Source organism: Carcharodon carcharias, chromosome 20 (genome assembly GCF_017639515.1).
Source record: "Carcharodon carcharias isolate sCarCar2 chromosome 20, sCarCar2.pri, whole genome shotgun sequence".
In the NCBI taxonomy this organism is placed as follows: domain Eukaryota; kingdom Metazoa; phylum Chordata; class Chondrichthyes; order Lamniformes; family Lamnidae; genus Carcharodon; species Carcharodon carcharias.
The window spans coordinates 88,033,186-88,059,112 of NC_054486.1; the positions used below are offsets into that span (position 1 = coordinate 88,033,186).

The 25,927-nt window shown below is 40.4% G+C and overlaps 2 protein-coding genes across 3 annotated transcripts in view; one reads left to right on the plus strand and one right to left on the minus strand.

Annotated features, from left to right (window-relative positions):
* Positions 1 to 221: 221 nt before the first annotated feature.
* On the plus strand, positions 222 to 25,273 carry ubr7 (ubiquitin protein ligase E3 component n-recognin 7). The gene is made up of 11 exons (XM_041214829.1): positions 222 to 409; positions 1,947 to 2,080; positions 2,983 to 3,043; positions 4,730 to 4,825; positions 4,922 to 4,975; positions 13,262 to 13,367; positions 15,776 to 15,969; positions 19,406 to 19,570; positions 20,698 to 20,866; positions 21,635 to 21,696; positions 23,973 to 25,273. The coding sequence occupies exons 1-11, from the start codon at positions 260 to 262 to the stop codon at positions 24,063 to 24,065; spliced, it is 1,284 nt and encodes a 427-aa protein (XP_041070763.1). The 5' UTR covers positions 222 to 259; the 3' UTR covers positions 24,066 to 25,273.
* The window catches only part of btbd7 (BTB (POZ) domain containing 7), a 65,750-nt gene continuing 53,955 nt past the window's right edge, over positions 14,133 to 25,927 (minus strand). The window contains exon 11 of one of the 2 annotated variants that reach the window (XM_041214827.1): positions 14,133 to 14,710. In XM_041214827.1, the coding sequence (XP_041070761.1) occupies positions 14,549 to 14,710 (162 nt within the window). In that variant the 3' untranslated portion in view covers positions 14,133 to 14,548. Of the gene's footprint in view, positions 14,711 to 18,550; positions 18,848 to 25,927 lie in introns of those variants that run through there. The other variant, XM_041214828.1, reaches the window with a different exon arrangement.

Here is a 25,927-nt window from a genome sequence, read left to right on the forward strand (position 1 = left end):
GGCAGAGGCGCAAAGCCCCCGCACTCTGACCGCAAGGCAGCCCTCTCTCAGTTCAGCACCAGCAAATCACGCAGATCATGCAAGCTTGTAATGAACGTAACAATAAAAAGCCAGCAGCTTGTTGAGCCCAATGCAAGTCTGAATAACAATACAACATGCAGTTTATTTATTTTAACGGAGGGGAGGGGGGAGGAAGGGAGGGAGGTGGGTATTGCTGCTTCAAATAGCCCCCAACCCGGAAGTCTTTGTGCATTTCGAGATGGCGGCAAACGAAGGGAATCACAAGCGGCCGCTGGAGGAGGATCCCATCGTGTCTTTAGCCGACGTTCTGGAGGAGAATGAAGAGCTGGAGAACGAAGCCTGCGCCGTTTTAGGCGGTAGCGACTCCGATAGATGCTCGTATTCGGACGTGAGTCCGGGGGGGGGGGTGGGGGAGAGAGTATGTGCCCTTTGTCTGTCTCTGTGGATGGGGCTCCTTGGAATTGCGTACATTCCCAAACCAGACCCACAGTGCAAGATGAAGCGGGGGCTCGGTCGGGATCTTCATCGGGGGCAAAAGGGGAAACCGAGCAGAATTCACCACACAAAATAAAGACTTTTTTTTTGTTTGTTTGTGTATGTGTGTGTGTGTGTGTGTGTGTGTGGATCAGTTGGTCCCGATAGACCCCCCACCGTCCCCGTCCCCCCAGAACAAGACAGGAGCCAATTCATCCCACTGATCAGTTTCACATTTTAAAATGTGGATCAGTACATTTATGGAACGGTACATTTTTTTGTTTGTTTTTTTTAGATACGCTCATTGTTTGAGGATTTATTGTTGCTCAAGATTGGTCCCTGTGGGATAAGGGAGGTATTTGCAGGGAAGCAGCTGGTTTAAGAACAGATTTAGCCGCGTTAATTACATGTCAACATCACCCCCTCCCTCTCCCTGGTCACAGGAACCTTCCCCCCACCTCCGTCTGGCGCCTTTTTCATGTTACATATTTCGGCCTTTGTGATTGGCCCGAGCGGAGGCGGTTGGTTACATTTTGGAACGTTGATCATTATCCCGGGTCGGAGCCTGAAGGGGGTGGGGAGTGGGGGGGTCCCCACTGAGTGGGACCCAGGGATGGTTGTGGTGAAAGGGCAAGGGAGGGTCCTTGCACTGTGCCTACAGCAAGTGTTTTTTGAAGTTGTAGGTAAGAAAGAAGCCACTTGCATTTGTACAGCGCCCTACTATTTTCCTTTAGGTAGTTAGTAATTTCAAGGTACGACCTGGTCCTCGAGTGGGTCAATATTTGTAGAGAGCCTCTTGCAGAGTACCATTTTGAAAACCACTACCCTATAGGGATCCTGTTGCAGATAACCCAATGCACCTTCTACAGCTTGGGAAGCTCCTGAGTTTGATACTTTGGCTTGTGTTCAGTTTGATGATTTATAAGCACACTGTCCAAAATCAGCTAATTGGGCACAGACCAGCAATCAAAATTCTAAGATAAAAACAAAAAACTGTGGATGCTGGAAATCCAAAACAAAAATAGAAACACCTGGAAAAACTCAGCAGGTCTGGCAGCTTCGGCGGAGAAGAGCAAAGTTGACGTTTCGAGTCCTCGGGGCATGAGGACTCGAAACGTCAACTTTGCTCTTCTCTGCCGATGCTGCCAGACCTGCTGAGTTTTTCCAGGTATTTCTATTTTTGTATCAAAATTCTAAGGCCTCCCTCCCTCCCTGATCTGTATTGCTCAGTGGCACATCAGCTGGCTTGATACAGTGCATTGTACAGCCTATTTTCAAGTTAAATCCCATACTTGACTGACCTTTCCACTTTGGCCTCCTCTGAAGTTCCTTTAATCTCAAGATTAACCTCTTATGGATTTACTCCAGTAATTGCTGCATTAATGGTTGGAAGATTGTCGCAGCCTCACTTTGTAACCTCGTTCATTCTGAATTTGCTGTCTCCCTTGCAGGGCTATGTGAAGAGACAGGCATTGTATGCTTGCAATACTTGTACACCAAAGGGAGGACAGCCTGCTGGCGTCTGTCTAGCTTGTAGCTACAAGTGTCATGAAGGCCATGAGCTGTTTGAATTGTACACTAAAAGGTACGCTGTTACACTCCATAACCCTCCAAACTGAGCTAAGGTACTAAATTGGACAGTGAAGGTAAACCCCAGAACAACATATAAGGCACCAAGGCAAAGGTGCAAGAGGGCACAGCCTGAGGGTTGTGACAGATAGCACAATGTATTCTTTGCGCAGAGGGTGCTGAACAAATACAAGTTTGGTTAAGGCCAGGATTTTGGGCTCATTACTGATGGTGTTGGAGCCTGGTGGCATGTTCAAACTGCAGCCTGTGCCATGTGCAGTTGCCAAGCCCTGTTAATCTGCCCACAAGCTCACCCAACTTGTGCTTTTGTTTTGTGGCACTGGAAGGTTGTTCTTGGGGCTGACGCCTAATCCGCGGACTGAACTTAAATGGGGATCTGTTGCGACCAGTGACTGGGGATCTATGCAAATGAGATGATCTATGGAAATGGGAAGATTGATTTTAAAGTTTTATATGAGGCCCCTGAAGCTTCATGTGATTCCAGTGTGCATTCCACTGAACCAAAGATCTTGGCTGCCTCAAATGACAGAGGATGTTCTGGAAGGATGAAATCAAATGTATGGAAGGTTTGGGTGATGAAACCCCAATAACATATTGACTAAAACTTGATGAAATCTGTTGCAGATGCTTAAGTGAAAATGTATATTTAAACAGGAATGGTTTTATGACAGTAGGCAATGCTAGATATTTGTAATATTCTGTGAGTTAAATCAGTGGAACTTTGGTTAAAATTCACTAATATTTGATTTACTGAATGATATTAGGCTGTAAAAGAACGCAATGTGACAGAGTGCTGACTTTAACAGAGCATTAATCAAATTGTAAATGCTTGTTTTGGAGAATATTTTCTAATGCTAAAAGATGCCAGCTCATCGCTACCTTCTTGAATTGTTCTAGAAACTTTCGTTGTGATTGTGGGAACAGCAAGTTTAATAATCTGCAGTGCAAGTTTTTCTCGGTAAGTTTCTGTTGCTGTGGCCAATAAACTTTTAAATCCAAGTTAATTTTTAATGTGCTTTTTATTAGTAGTGCAGGAGCTGTTGAAAAGCCTGTCAGCAGGAGCTACGGGCCATGGGTGATTCTAGCATATTAAAGCATATGTTGCACTTCTCAGTGTTGGCTTTTGATGTAGACTGCCTGCTCCATGTACCAATGCTCCAATTGTGTGTCCTCTTCCACACTACTTTTTTTAAGTACTCTTATTCTTTTGCCTCTTCACTCCCTCCACCCCAACAATTTGCAAAAGCAAAATGCTGGCAAATCTGAACTTAAAAACAGAAAATACTGGAAATAATTCCAGGTCAGGCAGCCCCTGTAGAGAGCGAAAGAGAGTTAATGTTTCAGATCTGTGACCTTGCATCAGAACACATTATTACCTTTTTAGTAATTGACTTCATCAGCAAGTGGACCCAGTTTCCAAAATCCTATGATCTCTGTACCCTTTGTAAGATATCCAGTTCCAGAAGGTGCAAATTAAAATTGTATACAGTTAAGTCTGTAATTTAGAATAGGAACGATCATTGAAAACAAGATTTATTTCAACGAGTGTTAGTTAGAGGCCAAATTCCAAATGACAATACTTTCAACCACCAGCTTTCTCTGACAACAGTGAATAAAGGCCATTTGGAAATTGGTTTTACTTTTTATTTAACAATGATAGAATGGTTCTCTGATCAGACACAGTAACATTTGTAGAATAATGGTTAATAAATCCTAAACTGAATGTAAGTGCACCAGCATAATTCAGTACAGGGGGTGAGAGTGATAGAAAAGGCGCTTGCTGGATGCACTCTCTGCCTTAACAATCCTTTGGTATAAAGCTGAACATACAAAACTAACAGGCTGGAAAGACACACTGGTGCATCAAGCCTGCCTCACATCTTTACAACAGCTGGAGTATCATGACTGGACATTTCTTATCCAGCTCCTCTCTCCACAGCCATGTGTTCTTGCTGGGAAAGGCAAATCCCAGCAGATTGGGCTGGGAGAAAGGAAAATTCCTCTCCAACACCCTTATTATCTCGTGCAACAACCAGAAATAAAGTCAGGTGTTGCTTTCTGGAGTGGAGGTACTAGGTCTAGGAGTCAGAGAATCCATGTTGATCAGTATGTGTGGCTGGGAGAGGGAAATAAGGGAGAAAGTAAATAAGGAATGGGAGGGATGTAGAGGGGGAAAAAATGAGGACTGCCAGAATGTTGGGGTGAACTTGGGAAGAGGAAATGAGAAACCAGGCAGAGACATATTAAATGTTGAGGCTTTTTGTCATGTTTATTTTCTTTTTGGGCACCTCAATCTAGAATAGTAACATTGCACTTTGGACATGTACACATCCCAGGTTACACATTGTATTTACAATGTGCTGTTGTGGAGAAGGAATTGGTGATTCATCAATCTTTTTCTATTCTTTTCCAGTTGCATTTTCTGGAAGCTTTTACTTTGAATGGACCATTTCACATGTGTCTTAATTCATTTATTAATTATCACAGAGAGCCTGATGACCATTGTAGAATGTTATTCAACATATAAGTACTTCTGAGTTTCATTTTAATGGAGAGATGCAGTTTAATGTTTGCAGTTATTTTATTAACCAGAAAACAGGTTTTCACTGATTCTTCTGCAGTTTTGTTTTTTTCTTCTTAACAGGAAAAAGAAAAAGCAAATTATGGCAATAAATATAATGACAATTTCTTCGGACTGTACTGTATCTGCAAGAGGCCTTATCCGGATCCTGAGGATGAGGTAAGGTATTCAGAAACTGGTCTTGGTAGTGCTGCAAATTTTGGTTGCAAGGCATGACCACTGCCTCATGGAGCCTGTGTCCCCTTATTTTTCTAGACCCCTGATGAAATGATTCAATGTGTCGTCTGTGAAGACTGGTTCCATGGAAGGGTAAGGCAACTATTCATTCTTGAAGTCTAATGATCTTTCATTTTAGAACCATTGAGATTTATGGAACATAGTTCATCGTTTGTCAGTCCAAAGACAAATCCTCTGACCTCTCCCTGTAGCCTTGTGTTGTCCGTTTCAAATATTTATCCATTTTTTCCCTTCAAAATATGCAATAATCTCTGTCTCAACCGTGCCTTGTGGCAAAACATTCCATGTTCCATCAGCTCTTCATGGAGAAAGTAAAATAGATTGTTGTTACCTGTTTGTTAGACAATAAGACTGATTTGAAGTTTTTTTTAAATGATTGCTCTTCAGTTATTGCTAACAGCAGAAAAAGGAAAATAATTAATTTAAAAGTACGCAATGGATTGAAGTGATTTTTTTTTTCTTTTCTGTTATTACTATCCAAACTCTAAGAAATGTTGTACTAAATCTTCTGTTAAACCTACTTGGTATATGTGAGACTGTAGCCATCAGCTCTGTCTGACCAATAGTAGTATTACTTAAATGCATGTTGCACAGCTCAAAGCATGACACAGCAAGGTCTAGGCTATATGTTTATTGATGGCCAAAGATGATGGATTTAGCCTTCTCAATGTTTAGCTGGAGAAAAGGAAATAGACTTGTAGCTCATAATCTTGATGCTCCAAAGCATCTTATATAGGAACAGGAGTAGGTCGTTGAGTCCTTTTGAGCCTGTTCCATCTTTCAGAAAATCATAATTGATCTGCAACCAAACTCAATATACCTGCTTTTGTCCCATTATCCAAAATAACTTTTGTTAACAAAAATATATCAATCTCAGATGTTTAAAAATTTATTCTTTCATGGAATGTGGGTGTTGCTGGGAAGGTCAGCGTTTGTTGCCCATCCCTAATTGCCCTTGAGCTGAGTGGCTTGCTAGGCCATTGCAGAGGGCAGTTAAGAGTTAAGCACATTGCTGGGGGCCTGAAGTCATATGTAAGCCTGAACACGTAAGGGTGACAGATTTCCCGAAAGGACATTAGTGCTGGGTTTTAATGACAATCGATGATGGTTGTCATGGTCACCATTACTGAGACTAAGTTTTACTATTATTTTGTCACCCTTTGCTGTTCTTTGTGTATCTCCCGTTCTCTAGGATCTGTGTATTTTTGACAACGTTGAATTCTTTTATTTCTTACTGCTTTAGTCGCCCATGGCTGTTTATTTTTTTGACAAGTCGAACTCTTGCCTATTAGGTGTATAAGTTGGTTCTGTATCAAGTTAAATTCTACTTTTGGACACTTTTGAACCAATTTAACAGATTTGACCAATTTACTGTTAACTGTTCCTCATTGCATTGAAGTCATTCTTAGCTAAATCTAGAATCTTTAGTTGTTTTGCATTTCTCCCTTTTAAACACTGCGATTAACATAATCATATTATGATTGCTGTTGGATCACAGTTAACAACGGGGGTGTTAACTGAATCCACTTGTTACCAAGCTAATATGGCATGCCTCCTTGTTTGTTCTAGGACATTGTTACAGAAAACTATCTTGAACGCACACAAGAAGTTCACTACCTTTCTGACATGTGCTAGTCTATTTATCCCAATCTATGAAAGTTAAAATCCCTCATTAAAACAACCCTGCCTTATCTAATCCCTGCATTTGTACATTCGATCATTTTACAATTGCTAGCAGGGGGCCTATACACTACTGCCTCTTCTAGTCTTTAAGTCCTCTATTACTTCATTCTACCCATAAAGTCTCCAATACCTACTCAACTTTCATTATCTTATCATTGATGTGATTTCCATCCTTAATTACTAAGGCTACTCCTGCCTGCTGCCATTTCCCTATCTTTCCTGATATATTTAATTCCCAGCCCTGACCGCTTTGAAACCGTACTTCCATAATAACCACTGTAGCATACCCTCCATGTTGAAGTTGAACCTGCTATTCATTCACTCTGTTTCTTGTACTCCTTTTTGCCTTTGTATAAAATATGCCTTTGTTTGGGCCCTAATTTCTCCTTCTGCTGTAATATTTTACTCGCACGTTTCTTATTTTTTTTTTAATTACTCAACATCTTTTAGTTTCTATTTATCTCTACCTCTTGTGCATCTTGTGTTTGTTTTAAAACTATTATTTATGATTTTTTTCCAATGGGTGATGATTCTCATTGCCATTTACTAGTTTAAAGACCTACTGCCTGCCCTTTTTATCCTTTCTGCAAGGACCCTGGTCCCAGCCTGGTTCAGATGGACTCTATCCCAGTGGTACAGTTCCTTCATATACCAGTACTGGTACTAGTGTTCAGTGAACTGGAATCCCTTTTTCCCACAACACTCCTTCAGCCACATGTTCGCTGCCTCAATGTAGTTATCACTGTGCCAATTTGCACAAGGCTCAGGTGATAATGCAGACATTAACTCTTGAGGTTCTGTCCTTTTAATTTAGCTCCTATGTTCCTGGTACATTCTAAACAGGACCTCTTGCTGGGTCTTGCCTGTGTTGTTGGTCCCAACATGGACTGCAACAACTGAATCTTCTTTTTCCCTTTCAAAGTGGTTTGAGATGTCCTCCACCCTGCAACAAGTAGGCAACATACCATGTGAGACTCTCAATCCTACTTACAAAGGATGCAATCTGTCCCCATTATTGCTGAATCCCCTATAACTACCACATTATTCTCTTCCTCTTCTCCCTTTCAGACAGCTTCTACTCCAAAGCGCAGTGGTCTGCATTCCGGCTGTCCTTCTGACAGTCATTGTTCTCATTGTACCTCTTGGGTGAATCCGTTTCTGCAATCCTTGTTCTCCATCTCACCTGGGTTTTCTTTACTCTGTACACTATCGGTCACATCAACCTTGCCTGACCCTGTACCTCTTGACAAGGTCTGATCAATGTTTGGAGCAAACTGTCCAGATAATGCTCTCCCGCCCTTATAGGTTGGTATGTCTCCAATTTGCAGTCTAACTCAATGACTGTGAATCCAAGAGATTCGGGACAAATACATCAACTTTTTTTTTTCTCTCTCCTACTTTTTCATGGAATGTGGGTGTCATTGGTAAAGCCAGCATTTTTTTGCCCATCCCTAATTGCTCTTGCACTGAGTGACTTGCTAGGTCATTTCAGAGGGCAATTAAGAGTCAACCACATTGCTGTGGGTCTGGAGTCACATGTAGACCAAACCAGGTAAGGATGGCAGATTTCCTTCCCTAGAGTTTAAGGTTGAGGATAGTTTCATGGTCACCGTTACCATTACTGAGACTGGCTTTTAATTGCAGATTTTAAAAAATTATATATTAATTGAATTTAAATTCCACCAGCTTCTGTGGTGGGATTTGAACTCGTATCCCCATATCATTAGCTTGGCCCTCTGGATTACTAGTCCAATGAAATTACCACTACTCCACTGTCTCTTGCAGATGTGTTCATTCAGGACAGTCATTCTGCAGTCCAGCCACACAACTTGCTGTGCCATTTAGCCTAGGTCATTTATATCTGTTTAGATCTCTGAAGGCAAGTCATACAGACTCAAAACGTTAACTTTGTTTCTTTCTCCATAGATGCTGCCAGACCTGCTGAGTTTTTCCAGCATTTTTTGTTTTTCAGATTTCCAGAATCCACAGTATTTTGTTTTTATCCCATCTTTTACACTCTTTATGACTTACTCTGTTTACAATCACTCTCTGCATCAGCAGATACTGTTTACTTGTGTACACCTGTTTAGAGGCACACAAGTTGCAAATAGTTTCCTGCTCACAGTCATTGGCACCTATTTGGATGATGATTACAGCCGATTGGCACTGACGATCAGATTCTGTTCAAGAGTTTACAGTTCCTTTTATAGTTTTTTAAAATTCTAAATTAAATTTAAAACATTCACCACCAAATCCGAGAATTCCAATTCTCACCAAATCCCCAACTTCTAAATTTGGTTTATAATGCATCCATTTGCATCCACAATTTATAGCCAATGAAGTATTTTTTGAAATGTAGTCACTGTTGTAAGAAATACGACAATCCATGCTGTGTGATAAAGACCAACTTGGCTTTTTTTAAGTTATGTTGATGGAGGGTTAAATAGGGGATAACTCCCTGCCCTTGTTCAAAATAATGCTGTGGGATAGTTTGATCCACCTGAGATAGCTTAATGATTCATCTCAAAGGTGGTTACTCAGAACTGCACTGGAGTAGCAATGTAGATTTTTGTACTGCAGTCTCTGGAGCAGGACTTGAACCTTCTGACTCAGTCAAGAGTATTACCAACTAAGCCTTTGTTTACAATGAAATTGCAGCTTGTTGAAGACTCTGCAAGTTGGACAAGCAGTCTAACAACACAGCAGCAGTGGAGAGGTAGCAATTGGGTATCATCAGCATACATGCAGAAGCTAACCCCAGGTCTTCAGATAATGTCACTAAGGGTTGGGGGGATGGGTGGATCTTTGTGTGACTCTGGATGTAATGGCGCAGTGTCAGGAAGGGAAACCCTTGCTTAAAAATAACCTGGTTATGTTGAAATAAATGAGTGAAATTAAGCAAGGACAACATAGTAAAGTGGCATGTTTGCCCATGTCAAACGCTGCAGAAAAGTCAAATGAGACTCGGGAATTATCTCCAATGCCTATTTTCAGAAACTATTGACAAACTGTAGTTAGGATGTGAAACATGGGGTAGTCGAGCTGAATGCTTTCACTACTTTTTTTTAAAAGGAAGCCAGATTGGGGGAGATGGTGGCCTAGTGGTTACGCTGCTGGATGAGTAATCCAGGAGACCAGCAATCTGGGTGATTCTTAATTGCCCTCTGCAACGGCCTAGCAAGTCACTCAATTCAAGGGTAATTGGGGTTGGCAACAAATGCTGGCCTTACCAGTGACACCCACATCCCATGAAAGAGTGGCGTCAAATGAGGGACAACTAACCTAACCTTACCCTATCAGTGTAACTTCTATTTAACTAGAGTGGGAGAAAACTTATGTGGACCATAAACACCAGCACAAACCAGTCAGGCTGAAATACCTGTTTCTGTGCTGTAAATTCCATATAAGTCTGTTTTTTATAAGGATGGCAGATTTCCCTCCCTAAAGGGAACTCATTTTATTGTGCCAAACTGAACAATTCTGTTGGGCTTAACATCATTGAAGTAGATTGCATTAATTAGACTGCTTAAATCAATGGGTTTAAGCTGTCCTTTAGAAGTTTAACTAGTTTTTCTTTGTTCTGTAAGAATTTACCTTGTAAAATATTATCTTCTGGGAAACTTAACCACTTAATTAACCAGCTGTTTCTGTTGGCATTTGGATCAATAATAGCCATTGGCTGTATATGTATGTAATGTATATCAGTTTAGAAGCAATTTTATTATCTTTGCATTCTGTAAAAAAAAAAAAGTAGAAAACTGTATTCTTGATTGAAGAATCATTAAATTTAGGAAAACTTCATTTTTATTCAGAAGTAATGAAGTAGGCAAATGGATTAAATTACTTGAACTCCGATAAAGTGATTACTTGGTATCAATATTTCTAGTAGAGGAAGAGGTCAGCCTGCCAGACTAATATTGAATCGGGGACAAGAACGCACTAAAATTAACATCAGCATAGTAACAATAAAGCAAATAACGACATTAAAGAGTGACAAATCCCCAAGACTAGATGGTTGCCATGCCAAGTTTCAAAGGAAGTGGATGAGAACATTGCTGATGCCCGAACTGAAATCTTCTAAAATGTTCTGGAATCATTCCTTCAGATTGGAAAATTGTGCATGTCAGTCTAAGAAAGATGACAGACGGAAACAAGGCATTGAAAGACTAATTAGCCTAACATCTATTGTTGAAAATTACTGGAGTCAATAATTAAGCATAGGGTCACTGAACACCTCAAACTTTCAGCTAATTGAAAAAAGCCAGCATTGGGATCATAGGGTTCCTAGATCATGCTGACAAACTTGATTGAAATTTTGAAGCGGTGACTAAGGTAATAGATTGGGGAATGTCAATGCATGTTATTTATAGGGGCTTCCAGAAGGCATTTGATAAATCTAGCAAAACTTGAAGGCAAATTATTGATCTGATTTGGAAATTAGATGAGTGGCAGGAGATAGATTTTGGGATAGTGGACAGGTACCCTAACTGGCAGCGTGACCAGTGGTGTCCCGCAAGAATCTCTGTTGGAGCCTCAACTGTTAGGCGTATGTTTTAATGACTCAGTAGATGGGTTAGAAGGCCACATATTCATGTTTACTGATGACACAAAGATGAGCGACATTGTAAGGAGTACAGATGGAATCATAAAATTGCAAAGATATTAATTATGTTAATGGGCAAAACTATGTGACATGCATTTCAGTGTAGGCAAATGTGAGGACAGCCATTTTGGATCAAAAAAGGACAGAACTGGGCATTTCTAAATGGTGGGAACATTGGAGATTCAAAGAGCCCTGGGGTGCCAGGTACATAGATCACTAAAATGTCATGAACAGGTGCAGAAAATAATTAAAAAGAGTAATGTAATGTTTTGTATCTTGAGAATGCAAGAGGGTGAATGAGACAAAGATACACTTGAACTGTATGAAGCCCTTGTTAGATCATGTCTGGGTACTGTCAGCAGTTCTGGGTACCAGGCCTTAGGATAGGATATATTGGCCTCGGAAGGAGTGCAGCTTAGATTTACTATGATACCTGGACTGCAATGTTTAATTTACAAGGAGAAATTACACAAACTAGGGTTGTAATCTTGAGTTTAGGAAGTTAAGGGCTGGTTTGATCAAAGTTTTCAAGGTATTAGAGGAGAATAGATGAGGTAGACAGAGAGAACCTACTGATATTACAGTCTCTCTCTCTCTCTCTCTCTTTTTCCCCCCCCACCCCCAACAGGAGTCTTTGACCAGACTTTGTAGTCTTAAAAACTGGAGATGGCCCTTTCAGGAGTGAAATTAAGAAACACTTATACACAAAAAGGGTGGTACAAGTTTGGCCTACTCCTGTGCCTATTGGAAAAGGTACCAGTGAGGGGGAAAATTGTGATCTGGGTAGTCTGAGGTTCATCCTTCAGCCTGAATTGCTGCATAATAGTAAATCTGATCAGCCTGCTTTGATTTTTGTAGCCTGGATAACTCTTGGTTTAAACTGTTTTATGGAAGCACGTTACAAATTCCCCACAATCATATACGGCTTGACAGTTTTGGAGCAGATTATTAGGAACTGAGAGCACTGCACACTGAAAGTGGAGGTGGAGATGATGCTTGGAGCATTCTATGGGCCCCTCTGAATTTCTTATATCTCTTCCAATGTCAAAACTCTGTGCCATTTTCTTGTCCATTTTCTTCTAACCCTATCGATACTAAAGCATAGCCGGTGTTCTGTGCTACTTGACTGTCACTCCCGTTATTAACTGGAGGGATATTTGGAATCCGCTGTACAAAAGAGCTCTTCATATGGAATCTTTCAGTACAGAAGGAGGCCCATTTGACCCATTGTTCCTGTGGCAGCCATTGGAAAAAGCCATCCAATTAGTTTGAAAAATCTATCCAACTTTTCTCTCCTCATCACCCTGCAAATTGCAAAACCCTTCAATAGTAAAAGAGAGGGAATTGGATATACATGAGTTTTTTTTATTCAGTCAAGGGATGTGGGTGTCGCTGGCTAGGCCAGCATTTATTGCCCATCCCCAATTGCCCTTGAGAAGGTGGCGGTGAGTTGTCTTCTTGAACCGCTGCAGTCCATGTGGTGTAGGCACTGTGGGTGTTTATCCAGTTCCCCCTCTTACTATTGAATCTGCTTCCAATACCCTTTCAAGCAGCAGTATGTTTAGTACATATTACTTTCTGTATACCGTTAAGTTTATGAGCTCTGTTTAAATTGAAGCTGCTATTTACCATGAAGACATTTGACTGCCATTCGTATTCTTGACTGGCATTGGTGGAGGTCTGGCACTTGCATTAGGATCTGTAGTCTTAAGACTAAGGGATTGAATTGGGTTGGAGGATATTGGTAATGATTTCATTCATTGATGGGTGCTGTGTCCAAAGGCAGGTCCTTGGCTCATTGTCTGCTGATACTTCATCCTGAGCTGTTTTCTTGGCAGCTTTTTGTGGTGGTTTGCCATTGCCTTCCACTCTCGGGTAGGGCGAGGAGGCAGGCCCCAGGTCTACCTCAGCCAGAATATGAGAAAATATTCATGTGAAACTACTTTGATTGAGGATCTACTAAAATAACAGACTTGATTAGTAATATTGCACGATTCACCTTGATTCTGGCCGCGATCACAGTTTTAAACAATTAAACAGCGATTAATTTGTGACTGTTGTTTGATTTCTAGCATCTTGGCGCTGCTCTGCCAGATAATGAAGAGTATCAGGAAATGGTATGCCGGAGCTGTATGAAGAGATGTTCATTTCTTTGGGCCTATGCAACACATGTGGCAGGTAGGCAATCTTTGTCCTGCTCCAGTTGAGATTATTAACTGTTTTGTCTGAGAGCTGTTACTTTCAGTAAAATATCTTAATCAGGAGTTGTTTGAATGGAACAGTAAGCACCTTCACTGTCCAGCACTGCAGAGATGTTGCTTGCTACAGATTGCTTAACTGCGACAGCAGCCACAATGTCTGAATAGCACTGCAGTGGTAATGTTACCTGCTTTTAAGATGAACAAATATAGAGGAGCCATCTTTCACCTTGTCTTTTTTTTTGGTGTAGTTGGGAGGGGGTGGGGTGCGGTGCAGCTGTTCTCACAGATCTTGGGGAAATGTTGATTAAGGAGTCCAATGTAATTCGGGCGCAAGAAATAAAAACACAAAAAATCTGGAAATGCTGAGCAGGTCTGGCAACATCTGTGGAAGAGAAGCAAAGTTAATGTTTTAGGCCCAGTACCTTTCTTCAGAACAGTTTTGAACTGTTCTGTTCTGAAGAAAGGTCCTTGACCTGAAATGTTAAAACTCTGTGTACGTACGTGTGTTATGTCTGTCTCCCCACCCCCCCCAATTTCTCGCTCTCTCCAGATGTGCCAGACTGCTGCATGTTTCTAGCATTTTCTGTTTTCCTTTGAAAATCCACACCTTTTTTTTCTCTTTCGTAATTTGGGTCCTCCCAGGTTAGGTACACCAGTTTATTTTATAACATTATGACCATTGAGTAAGATTATCAAATGATGGCCAGATTTTCATTAGTAATTGACATCCAGTGGTGGTGTTCCTAAAAAGAATGCTGCTTTCCAGGGCTTTAACAAATGTGTCCTTCAGTTTGATGTGCTGCCAGATGTGAAAAGGCTGTTTGTGTAGGGAGAGGAAGAGAGAGAGAGGAGAACTGTCACTTTTGAAATTATTATTGAGTTCCAGCGGGTCATGGAAAACCTGGAAAAAAATCATAGAAATTTCCCAAAAAAAAGGTCCAAAGTCATGGAATTTTATTAAGACAGGGATGAGACTTTTCTGACTTTGGGCACAATTCCAACTTTTTCCAATGTTTTTCTGACGTCCACTTCTCCCTCTCCGTAATTGCTTCACTTCGCATTGTCTGGATTCCTGTACAGATTTTGTTCTCCTCCTGCCTGATCCTGCCCATTGCCACGGCTGATTGGCTGCCTTGGATACTCCAAGAACAACAACAATCATTGGCCGAGTAGTATGCACCAGATTCCCCAATCCCTCCTTTCTTGCTTGTCTTGTGTGAGAAGAGGCCTATTTGTTGCTGTGGAGGCAGAGAACTCAGTGAGTGCTTTCTTCAGAGCCAGAGCATGGTGTACAAGGTAAGGTAGAACAGGGACAAGCACCTGGTGGAAAAGACAACATTTAAAATGATGCTGCATCTCCACAGTTGAAACCCACACAAAAAATTCTTCACCAACGTGGAATTTTATTTTACTGTTATTGTGATGATGTCCATGTTTCCTTCCACAGATTGTTCATCAAGCAACCAATGAGATTGTTGACAAACGATGCCCTTGGGGCTAGTGAGCTACGTAGAAAGTGGTGTGGACAAACAAGCAACTGGCTCTAAACAATACTCTTTCGATTTTTTTTATTTTTGTAACAGATGTGCGCATGAGAATTGAGACCTCAGTGGAGGGAGACCAGCTAATGTCCAGACCTCTGACCATATAACCTGCCTATCAGCCAAGCTGACTCACTGACTTTTTCACTTCTGCAGGGAAGCAGCTAACCAGCCAAGATCTGACACTCATTGTATAAACTTGGCTGGAAACCTTCATAGCAGTAAATATGTTTCACACCTTCAACATTAACAAAAAAAAAGCCTTTCTGTCCTTGTGCCCTACATATTAACGAGGGGGGAACAATCATCATACTGCAGGAGTGAATGTTATTTTAGATTGGCTTTCAGTGATCCAAAGCCAAACTGACATTGTGTGTAATCTGCTGGAGATTATCCTCTAAGAAGATTGGTTTGACTGATTTCAATTTTTAAAGTACATTTTTAATTTTTTTTGGAGTGCTAAATCCAGTATTAAAACTACTGCAGATGTTACCATTGAATAATCACAATACCAAACCATGGTTAGGCAGTGCAGTGCAGTTGTCTCGAGGCAGTGGGCATGGTAGTGCCTTGCATTTATTAAAGACTTGCAGTATCTTTGACTAACTTGTGTTTTAACATATTGTGGTGATAATGCAATGGTGGTTGTGACTGAATACAGAGTGGGAGGGAAGTTAAGGGTAAGGCATATTGTTTGTTACCATTTGTCTATTTTATCTCCATGGAAGAGGAAGAAAATTAATAGTGGGAGGCAGGTCAAGTATCCTGCTGATTATCACTCCTAACTAGGGGAAAGAGTCTGACATCTAGTCATTAAAGTTCCTTTTTTGTACCCTCCTTCCAGTGACCAAAGCATCGGATGTTGGTAACAGTGGATCACTGACCAAAGTGGAGGATGGCATTGTTGATGTGTGTGCAATACATGAGAACGGAGATTCACATAACCAGAAGACAACAGCTTGTGCAATGAAATGTGACGACACTGCAGCCAAACACAACGAACCCTCTACAAGCTGCAAAGTTGAGGAGAAACCCAAGGTAACATTGATTTTTCGCCTGCTACTATAAGCTGTTTACTTTGGGTGAACAGAGTAGACTTTCGATGTTGCTCGAGTAGAAGCTTGAATGTGTTTATGTACACAGTTTATAACAATTCACCACACGCACTTCATTTTCTTGTAGTACATTCTGCCATGAAATCAGCCACTAAGTGGCGTAGTTGAGCACTTCACTCCCAACTAGGCAATGATCATAGATATTTACAGCACAGGAGGCTATTTCTGTCCATTGTACTTCTTCTAGCTCTCTAATCGACCTATCCACTAAGTCCCATCTCCTGTGGGGTTTTTTTCTGGTACCTATATAAGTCATTAGTTAGGCCACAGTTAGAATTTTGTGTTTAGTTTTCAGCAACTTGCATTTGCCATTATCTGGTGTTGTGGTTGTAGCTGCAAGGAGAGCTGAGTAACTTTCATTGGAACAAAGCAAGTTAAGAGGGGATATAAAAGCGATTTACAAAGTTGAAAAATTTCAATACGGTAAATAGAGGGAGACTACTTCCACTCGTAACGAGTCTGTAACTAGAAGTTATCATTTTAAATGTTTTTCCCATTACCCTGACTCAGCTGTTCAAGTTTCTCTGATTTTTAAATTGGCAAGTTTTAAGTCAGACTATTAAGTACAATTTCTAAATTTGCTGACAATGCCAAATTGGGGGATGTGCTTATTACAAAGGAAGATTATTACAAAAGGCAATACAAGAAATCACTAATAAACTTGCAGAATGGCTGAAATTCATCTGCCAATTAAAACTATAGTGAGGTGTGAAGTGATGCATTTTTGATCAGAAGAACAAGGAGGTCATATACTCTTTGGATAATGACTCAAACGCCAGAGGAGCAAAGGGATCTAGGGGGTAATAGACAAATGACAAAAGTACTGACAGGTTAATCAGGCCATATTACAAAAAGAAACAAAGCTCTGGGGTTTATTTCCAGAGGGATAGAATTAAAAAGCAGGAAAATAATTTTAAACTTGTATAGATCTTAATTTAGACCACATTTGGAGTACTGTGAATAGTTCTGGTCTCTATTATAAAAGGATATATACAGGCACTGGAGTACATGAAAAGACTGATTAACAAGAATGATATCAGTCCTGAGAGGGTATAACTTATCTGTGAAGAGTGGACAGGCGAGGATTTTTTTTCCCCTCTAGAAAAGAGAAGGCTGAGAGGTGACGTGATGGAGATATTTAAAATGAAGAGATTTGATAGGATAGACACACTTGTAGAAAATACAATAGCTAGGGGTAATAAATCCAATAGGGAATTTTTGGAGAAGCTTCTTGATCCAGAGAGTGGCAAGAATGTGGAATACACTAAGACAAGAGGTAATTGAGGTGCATAGCATTATATACATTTTAAGAGGAAGCTAGATTGGTACCTTGGAGTGAAAGGAGCAAAAGGGCCTGTTGATAAGGAGGCTCATGTGGATCATAAATGCTGGCATTAACCAGTTCAGTTAAATGGCCTGTTTTATGCTGTAGCCTCCAAGTGACTTGACGTACTCGGGCCTGCAGAAGGTGGTATCTTTCAGATCATTGATTTTTATTTTTGATCTACTCTACTCCCTACCCCCATAAAAACTTTTGAGTATTGCCACTGTACTGCCATAAAGTCCAGACTCTGTCACTTCTATCTTCCATTAAATGTTTTGAAGCATATCAAGTAATTGAAATGATCCTGCCCCCGAACCGTGCGTTAAATCAAATGCACCAATTTCTGACTTCTTATGCTGCACTTCTAAAGTCAATCAGCAATCACTCCTAACCCTTAGTTGCTTCTTTTCTTCACTTACAGGAAACCTGGAGGCAATTGTAATCAATTGTACTAATAAGTAATTTAATCTGTGATTTAATCGCTGCAACTGTAATCAATCCTTAAAGAATGATGTAGCCATACAAATACTGTGCTACAAGAGCAGGTCAGAGTCTGGGAATCCTGTGGCAAGTAATTCGCCTCCTGATTCCCCAAAGCCTGTCCACCATTCACAAGGCACAAGTCAGGAGTGTGATGGAATACTCTCCACTTGCCTGGATGAGTGCAATTCCAACAACACTCTAGACACTCATCGCCATCCAGGGCAAAGCAGCCCACTTGATTGGCACCCCATCCACAAAACATCCACTCCCTCCACCACTCCTGCAAAGTGGCAGCAGTGTGCACTATCCACAAGATGCACTGCAGGAACTCACCAAGGCCCCTTCAGCAGCATCTTTCAAACCTGTGACCTCTACCAACTCAAAGGACAAGGGCAACAGATGCATGGGAACACCACCACCGCCAAGTTCCCCAAGTCACACACTTAGAATCCTTCACTGTGGATGGGTCAAAAAGCACTGTGGGTGTACCTACACCACATGGACTGTAGCAGTGCAAGGCAGCTCACCACCATCTTCTTGAGGGCAATTGGGCTTGGGCAGAAAATGCTGGCCTAGCCAGCGACACCTACATCCCATGAACAAATAAATAAAAAATAATACTTAAAACCAAAATTCTGAACACCATTTTACTTTCAATTTCATTTGTGAATCCCTTCTTGCATTACGGGCTCTTAAGCATTATTTAATTCTCCTGGAACCAAACCAAGGTGTGTCACAGCTCCCAGGAATTTGCTCTGATTCCCAGTCTGGCAATTATTTCCAAAACTTTGAGAATTTCACTGCCGATCTCTTCTTCAAGCTTCACTAGGCAGATCTGGCAAACGTTAGTTTCTCATGAAGCTGGACTTTTCTTTTTCAACATGCGACCCACTCAATTCCTGTAGAAACATCCTGGTTTCTGTTGCTCATGTCCACAGCTCCTGGCAGACTCTCTGCCTTCTCCAAGCTGCTGACAGACACACTGCCTCACCGACTGTGAAAACAGCAAAGATACATTAAAAAGGAATCTTTCCCCTTATCCCATCTCCGTGGCAATGTGACACATATGGCCCATCTCCAGACAGAAATGCAAATTAAATCAACTAACTTTAAACCTCCCCTTTTGATCTGAAAAGTATATGGTACTTTTTAAAACCTTCCTTTGTTTACCAGATGCCTTCAAATCTTTTTTATCTGGGGAAATTACATGAATAATTTAACACCCCCCCCTTCCCCCCCCCAAAAAAAAACTAAGACACACATTACACCTTAACTTCAACCTCTCTCCTGAAATGCCTACAGGCAGCCAGCATCCTCAGTATTATTCAGAGGTGCCCATTATAATCCAATCCAGCAACACAATAGGACTTCTCCTTTGATCTGCAACGCCAGGTCTGATCAGCTATCCAGACCAAGTGTTTTTTCATCTATCCCACGTTTAAAATCAGTCTCCTGAACCAGAATAATATCTTGTAAACCGAAAGTTAAATTCTAAAACATATTCATCTCAATTATACGCTTGTACCAAGATTGTTTCATTTTTCTATCCCAGGCAGCCAATGGTGATGAAGCAAGTTGCAGCGTGAAGGAGGATACAGCTGCAGAGAACACTGGCTGTAAACTGCAGCAGGTGAAGAGAGGTGAATTGCAGAGAGACTGTGCCACTTACTGGCCTCTTAACTGGCGCAACAAGCTGTGTACCTGCCAGTCCTGCATGGTATGTTTGTCTGTTGCATGACTTTCTTCTTAATTTGTAATTTTGAAGGATGTTTTGCTTGTTTTAATTTATCTTTAAAACACTGGAATGTTTTCAAAAAAGAACAATCTCTTTACTGTAATTTATTTGAATCCAGTGATGATGGGGATAGACAATAGGCAATCTGCATCTGTAATGAAATAACAGCTAATCAGTATTTAAGGTATCCGGTTCTTCATTGGAATTCTGAAGGGTTCCACCTCAAAATGTCAACAAAGCTCCATTTTTGTATCTAGGAATATAAGTGCAAAGATGGGAAATTTGGCAGCATACCCCCTCTGAAAGCATAGTATTTAGAATGTTTGGATTCTAGGCAGCGCAGCGGTTGGCACTGCTGCCTTACAGTTCCAGGGACCCAGGTTCGATCCTGACCTCTGGTGTCTGTCTGTGGAGTTTGCATAGTCTCCCTGTGTCTGCGTGGGTTCCCTCTGGGTGCTCCGGTTTCCTCCCACTGTCCAAGGATGTGTTGATTAAGTGGATTGGCTACAGTAAATTGCCCGTGTGTGTGTGCGCCATGTGATGGACTGGCCTCCCATCCTGGGTGTACCTGTCCAGCACCCATTGGCTGTCAGGATAGGCTCCAACTCCCTGCAACCCTGAATTGGATGAAGCGGTTCTGGAGAAGTGTTTGGATTCTTGACAACATTGATGTTGCATTCCAACTAGTACATGCATCCTGCAGTATTATTCTTTAATTCTGCTGTAAGTGCTTTTATAGACAAGTGAGTTGCTAAGGAACACGGTCAACGCTCTTGGCTGAGAAGCCTCTGTTTCATTGACACAGGCGTGAGAAGATAGATTTGCTCCTTAAAGGAAAATTGAAGTCACTGGATCAACTTAATTCTGTAGTTATTTTAAATGGGAAACAAGGATCAGAGCTGTGTACACTGGAAGTTACACCAGTGTTTTAGTTGAGGAAATAATGTCTTTCCCTTTTTGCAATTCTATTTTTCATTCTTTCACTTGAGGGGAAAAATACTCGTCAATTTTATGTCAAAGAAAAAGAATCTTATTGATGGCATGTTGCTACAAAATCTCATGGCTAGATCAATTTGTATTCACATGGAAGAATTGGTGCTTCTTTTCAGAACCTGTATAAAGAACTAGAAATCACCTTTCTGTTGGACGAGTTTGATACGGTGCTGGCTTATGAGAATAAAGGCAAAACTGTTGAAGAGACTGATGGGGAGAAATGTGATCCATTAATGACTGCCCTGAGCAACATGAATAGAATCCAGCAAGTTGAACTCATTTATGGTAAACTGGTCCTTTAAGTTAGAGTTGAATTAACTTTTTCTGAAGTAAATTAATTTGAACACCTACATTGAGTCACCTATTATAAAGCTTATTGCACAATGTAATTGGAAATAATTTAACAACCCCTGTGAAGCAAGATCACAAGTTGGGTCTCTAGTGTAATGTGCTAAGTTGCTAATTGGCCAAGCACCATTTTAACTTCTGTACTGAAAAATTGTACAGAACCTCTGATTGCAAGACAATGGAGAGAGTAAAATCTTTTCATATTAGTGATTTTTTAAAATTATGTTCCGGATGGGAGAAGTTTCAATATCACTGATTTACTTCCCTTTCTACTAGACCCCTCAAAGCTTGTCTTTTTCCCCCTCATGGCAGATTTACTAAGACTATTTGATAGAAATGTGCAAATATTTTGTATAAAAGCAAAAAAGAAACAATTTGGTACTGTACATGGAGGCTTTTATTGGAGAAAAATTAGATTAAGCCCAGTCTAAAACCTCATGAGCAATGAATTCTCCAGTAGGTTTTTTTTGGAGGAAAGTGAAAATGAGCCTCTAAAAATGGCACCAAAGCAAATGGCTTGAGTCCTCAATCGACAAAATCCATTGTGTTTACTGAAAATGCTAGTGCATGTGAAGTGTTGCTTGATGCCAACAAACTTCTCATTACTGAATAGAATGGTAGAGACCATAGAGTAATTACATTCACTCAGAATATGGGCTGGTTTAGTGAGCTGTTGTTTTTTTTCTCCCCCCAACCCTTATCTAGAATACAATGATTTAAAGTCTGAACTGAAGGATTATCTGAAGAGGTTTGCAGATGAAGGAAAGGTAAGGACGGGTCAGTGTCTGATTCTCTGAAGTTTGTTGTACAACTTCAGAACTTGAGGGTCTAAATTAAACACCTAGTGTAGAATTGAACCAAATAGACTGGATTCAATACTTTGCTAAGTTTATTGATCTTAACTGGGTTAACAGCAGGAGCACTGCCATTGGCTTCAGTAGTGAGGGAGGAAGAAGAATCAGCCCAGCTTCCTCCTCTTGACCACAACTCTATTGGCTCACTGGGAAGTGTGTATGTATATATGATTGGGTGTGATTGCTTCCCCTCCAACATGATCTTCAGGCTTGTTTGTGAAAATTTAGGTATTGGGTAAACTAGCACATGAGGCTGGCATCTTTTGGGAACCATCCCTCAGTAGGATACTGTGCCAGCAGGAGGCAGGTAGGTGTGGTGGAAAAGGAAAACACTACGTTAGTTAAGGTGTGAAGCACCCTAGATTCCTGCCAAATTCCGACTCTTCAAGACTGGAAGTGATCTAATCTAATTCCAAGCTTTAGGTCTTTCTGCACCAGTACCTCAAATTTAAAATCTCTTCATGCCCTTGTCATTCTGACAACAAACTCCCATCTCTCCATTCCTGCAGTTGTCCTCTTCTGTACTCACCATCAGCAACTGTACTTTGTAAAAACCTGCCTGACCAAATTTTTTGGTTAATTCTTTATCTTGGCATCCACTGTTACCTTGTTGTCTCAGGATGTTTTTAAAAATTAGATACTATATAAGTACATGGTGTGTTGACAGACTTCGTTCATTTCATTTGCAAAAAGGCCTGCTGGAAATGCTGTTTTCATTTAGCTTGCTTCAAGTGCGTTTATTATACTGCAGTACATGAACATTTCACAGCCCAGCAACTTGTGCATTTATAGCTTGAATGCAGCTCCTGTTTGGTGTGAGGGGGGGAAAATGGTTTAAGCTTGAGCTTCCCTTAAGCTTCAAATGATTTCAACCAAGATGCTATTGTTACTAGGCATTATTTATGTTGAAGCCAGAATAATCTTGGCAGAGCAAACTATGCCCAATCCTTCTGTAATTAAAAAAAATGATTGGAATAGACTTGGACAATAGTTCTCTCTGTATCCATATAATGCTTGGTTTATTCTAGGCAAGTCAGACTCGAAGGCTACCTATACCAGATCTGTGGTCGTATGAACTAAACCCTGTGTTGGTAGTTTATGGCTGCATCAACCTGTTGCTGATGTGGTACAGTCATGGCAAAGCATATCCCTCCACCCTTTTGTGTAGGGATAAACTAGTGAATTCAATGTGGGATGGCTTGAAGTTTGGGTGTAGACAGTTAGAAAACCTGAACTACAACAGCAGTGGGAATGCATGCCACCATTCATAGACAGACTATCTCATTGCCATTGTAATGCTCTGAATTAGAAATAGCATTAATTAATGTAACAGCAAAAATACAATTAAGTAAATTCTTCATAAGAAATATAATAGTCCTCATTCCCAGCAGATGTGATTTACCAATTAGTTGTTCAAGAGCTACTTTAACCACAGTTGGAGATATTCCATATGTGAAGGGTCCAAACAACTGGATGTCATTTGTGCCAATTAACCCAAATCTGTTACCAAGAAGCACAAAGCAATTAATAACTACCAGTCTCCAACAGAATTTTACTTCTGTTAAAAGGCCTTGGAAATAATGAACATTGTTGCTTTCCTCTGTGGGGTGCATCGCAACAATGGGTTGCAAGTGCCCTTTCGGTAGTAACTGCTAATCTTTATTTGCATTTATAGACCATTATCTAAACAACAGTGAAGGCAGTGGCTTGTATTAATTACTGACTGTGGGAGCTAGAGTAACATTAGGCTTAATACTATTTCTTTTTGAACCTAGCCAAGCTTTCTATTCTTTAGAATTAAAGTTCCCTCTGACATCATATTTTTGATCCCCCAACCAACAATGCATTAGTGATCGTAAACATAGGCAAGGTTTTACAAGTTGCTACATAATTGGCCGCAATGGTCTTGGGTTAGGAACGGAAAGAGCAGTCTGAATTGCTACACATCACCTCCTGCTGGAAGTGCATCTAAACAGGATTAGTCTGAGTAGCGATGGAGAAACCACTACCTAGAGGTGAAAGGAGTAGCTGAGTTAAATGAACTTTCTGGATTCCTAGATTGTTGCAGGTATAATTTCCGCTCAATAGTGGAAGTGAAAACATTCATGCTGTACTAAAGTTGAAACCCTTTTGTTTTAAAAACAATTGCATCCTCATTGAGTCATTAGTGCTATTTTTATATCCAACAGGTGGTTACAAGTGAAGATATACAGCACTTTTTTGAAGAGCTTCAGTCAAAGAAGCGGCGGCGTGTGGATGGAATGCAGTACTTTTGCAGTTAAAGCATAGACTAAAGTACAGATTACAGCCCCGAATAGAAACCATTGATTGCTCAGATCTAAAGAAGAAGAAATGGGTTCTCAATAATAGCAATTTAAAATTAACTAGTTGGCCTTTTCTTTTTGCCTCTGTTTCGTATAAAGTTCACTTCTACAGCAGCAGAGAAAATTGTTTGTGCAGGAGCATTAGTAGAGAATTTAAAATACTGGTACATGTTTTATATAGTGAGGATAAAATACCCAAAGAGATGTAGAACTGAGTTTAATAATGGAAATGAGTGGCTTGTATGATATGCACATTGTGATTTTAAACTGCTTTTAAACAATCTTGTCTGTAATAAACTTTGCTCAAATAGGACATGGACAGTTCTATCTCAGTTAGCATGACTGGGACATTCCTTGGGCTATCACATTGCACTCCCTCCCAAAGCATAACTTATCTTGGTAACTCCGGTAAGCTTTGACAGCTGCAGTGTGGCAGATATTGAACATCAAACTATGTACCAGCAGAAAATTAAAATTTTTGTCCAACTACCTATTTAAAACTACTACCACCAAGCGGAGGGATAGTTCAGTAAACTAAATGTGCATTTAGAAATTGTAAATGAAGATTTATGTTAATAGTGGATTGGACCCCTTTGGATATGGTGGTGATGCAAGCAGATCTGGCAACCAACAGCTTGTTTACTGTGAACCAGACACTTACAGAACTGCTACTTCTGGTTTAGGACTGCAGTAAATGCATTAATGTAAAAGGAATGCTTGGTACAGAAAATGTTTCTTTTAAAATAAACTAGAAACTGGTATCCCATTCTACATGTGCTTTGTCAATGTAAGGGCAGTGTCTACTTATAGTACTATGTTACCTGCAAACATTTAAATCCAACGTTGATGTCAGGTAGAAATCCTGTATCTTCCAAATTTGGTCATCACCTGAGCAATTCTGTATTTAAGCTGAAACTATGTTCTATAAATTACTTTCTCAGTTAAATGTATTTTGTTTCCACAGCCTGTACAGGTTATAACAAACATGGTATTGGTTTTTGCATTGTCTAATGGCTTTGCTTCATTAAATTCTGTTTAAATATTTTAATGCAGCTTCTTCAACTTTGAATCTGTAAAGTTGACTGTAATGTCTTAGCTGATCTACTTCGTTACTAATGCTCACTAGAGAAAGATGGGAACAGCAAATAAAAACTTTGGTTACTTTGCTACTGAGTGATTACTTTAAAGCCCCCTCCTCACCCATTGTAATTAGAATTTTTGAATTATTTTATCAACCATGCTTGAACTATACAGTTTGAGTGGCTTGATATGGAAGTAACTTAACTAATTTATATGGCATCCTTGGAAGTCGGTGGGGGGGGGGGGGGGGGGGGGTGTGTGTATTTGAACTTCAAGGTATAAGAAAACACTACCAAAGAGTCAATAGAAAGTCAGGGTGACCAAAAACTTGGTTACAGTCTGTTTTAAGGGGGGTGCAGAAGAGATGTGCTTCTTAGAGGACATAGCGGAATGTAGAATTTGTTACATGCTTTTTCTTCCCAGAAACAAAGATAGATCAGAGATTCTGTACAACTGCTATGGTACTTGATAGGGAGCTACACCTTACTGAGCAGTAACAATCACATTAAGATGCAAAAGTAAAAATAATCTCTTTTACAGTGAAGCATAATAGAATCTACAAGGAAGGGGAAAAAATGGAGTGTAAATATGAATACTCAATGGTATACACTGGCCTCTTTATCCCACCAAAGTTGAAAGTTATGCCAAAAGGGAACAGGACAGAAGAGTTAGGTGGGTCAAGTTTTTGATCACAATGACTTTAAATTTATGGAAGCAAATGTTATAGTTGAGCTGGGATT

Excerpts from the sequence above, each read along its gene's own strand:
- ubr7 (XM_041214829.1), top strand. The coding sequence starts at position 260 with ATGGCGGCAAACGAAGGGAATCACAAGCGGCCGCTGGAGGAGGATCCC. Across the intron at positions 19,571-20,697 it reads GTACCTGCCAGTCCTGCATG|AACCTGTATAAAGAACTAGA; the intron begins GTATGTTTGTCT and ends GCTTCTTTTCAG. Across the intron at positions 21,697-23,972 it reads GGTTTGCAGATGAAGGAAAG|GTGGTTACAAGTGAAGATAT; the intron begins GTAAGGACGGGT and ends TATATCCAACAG.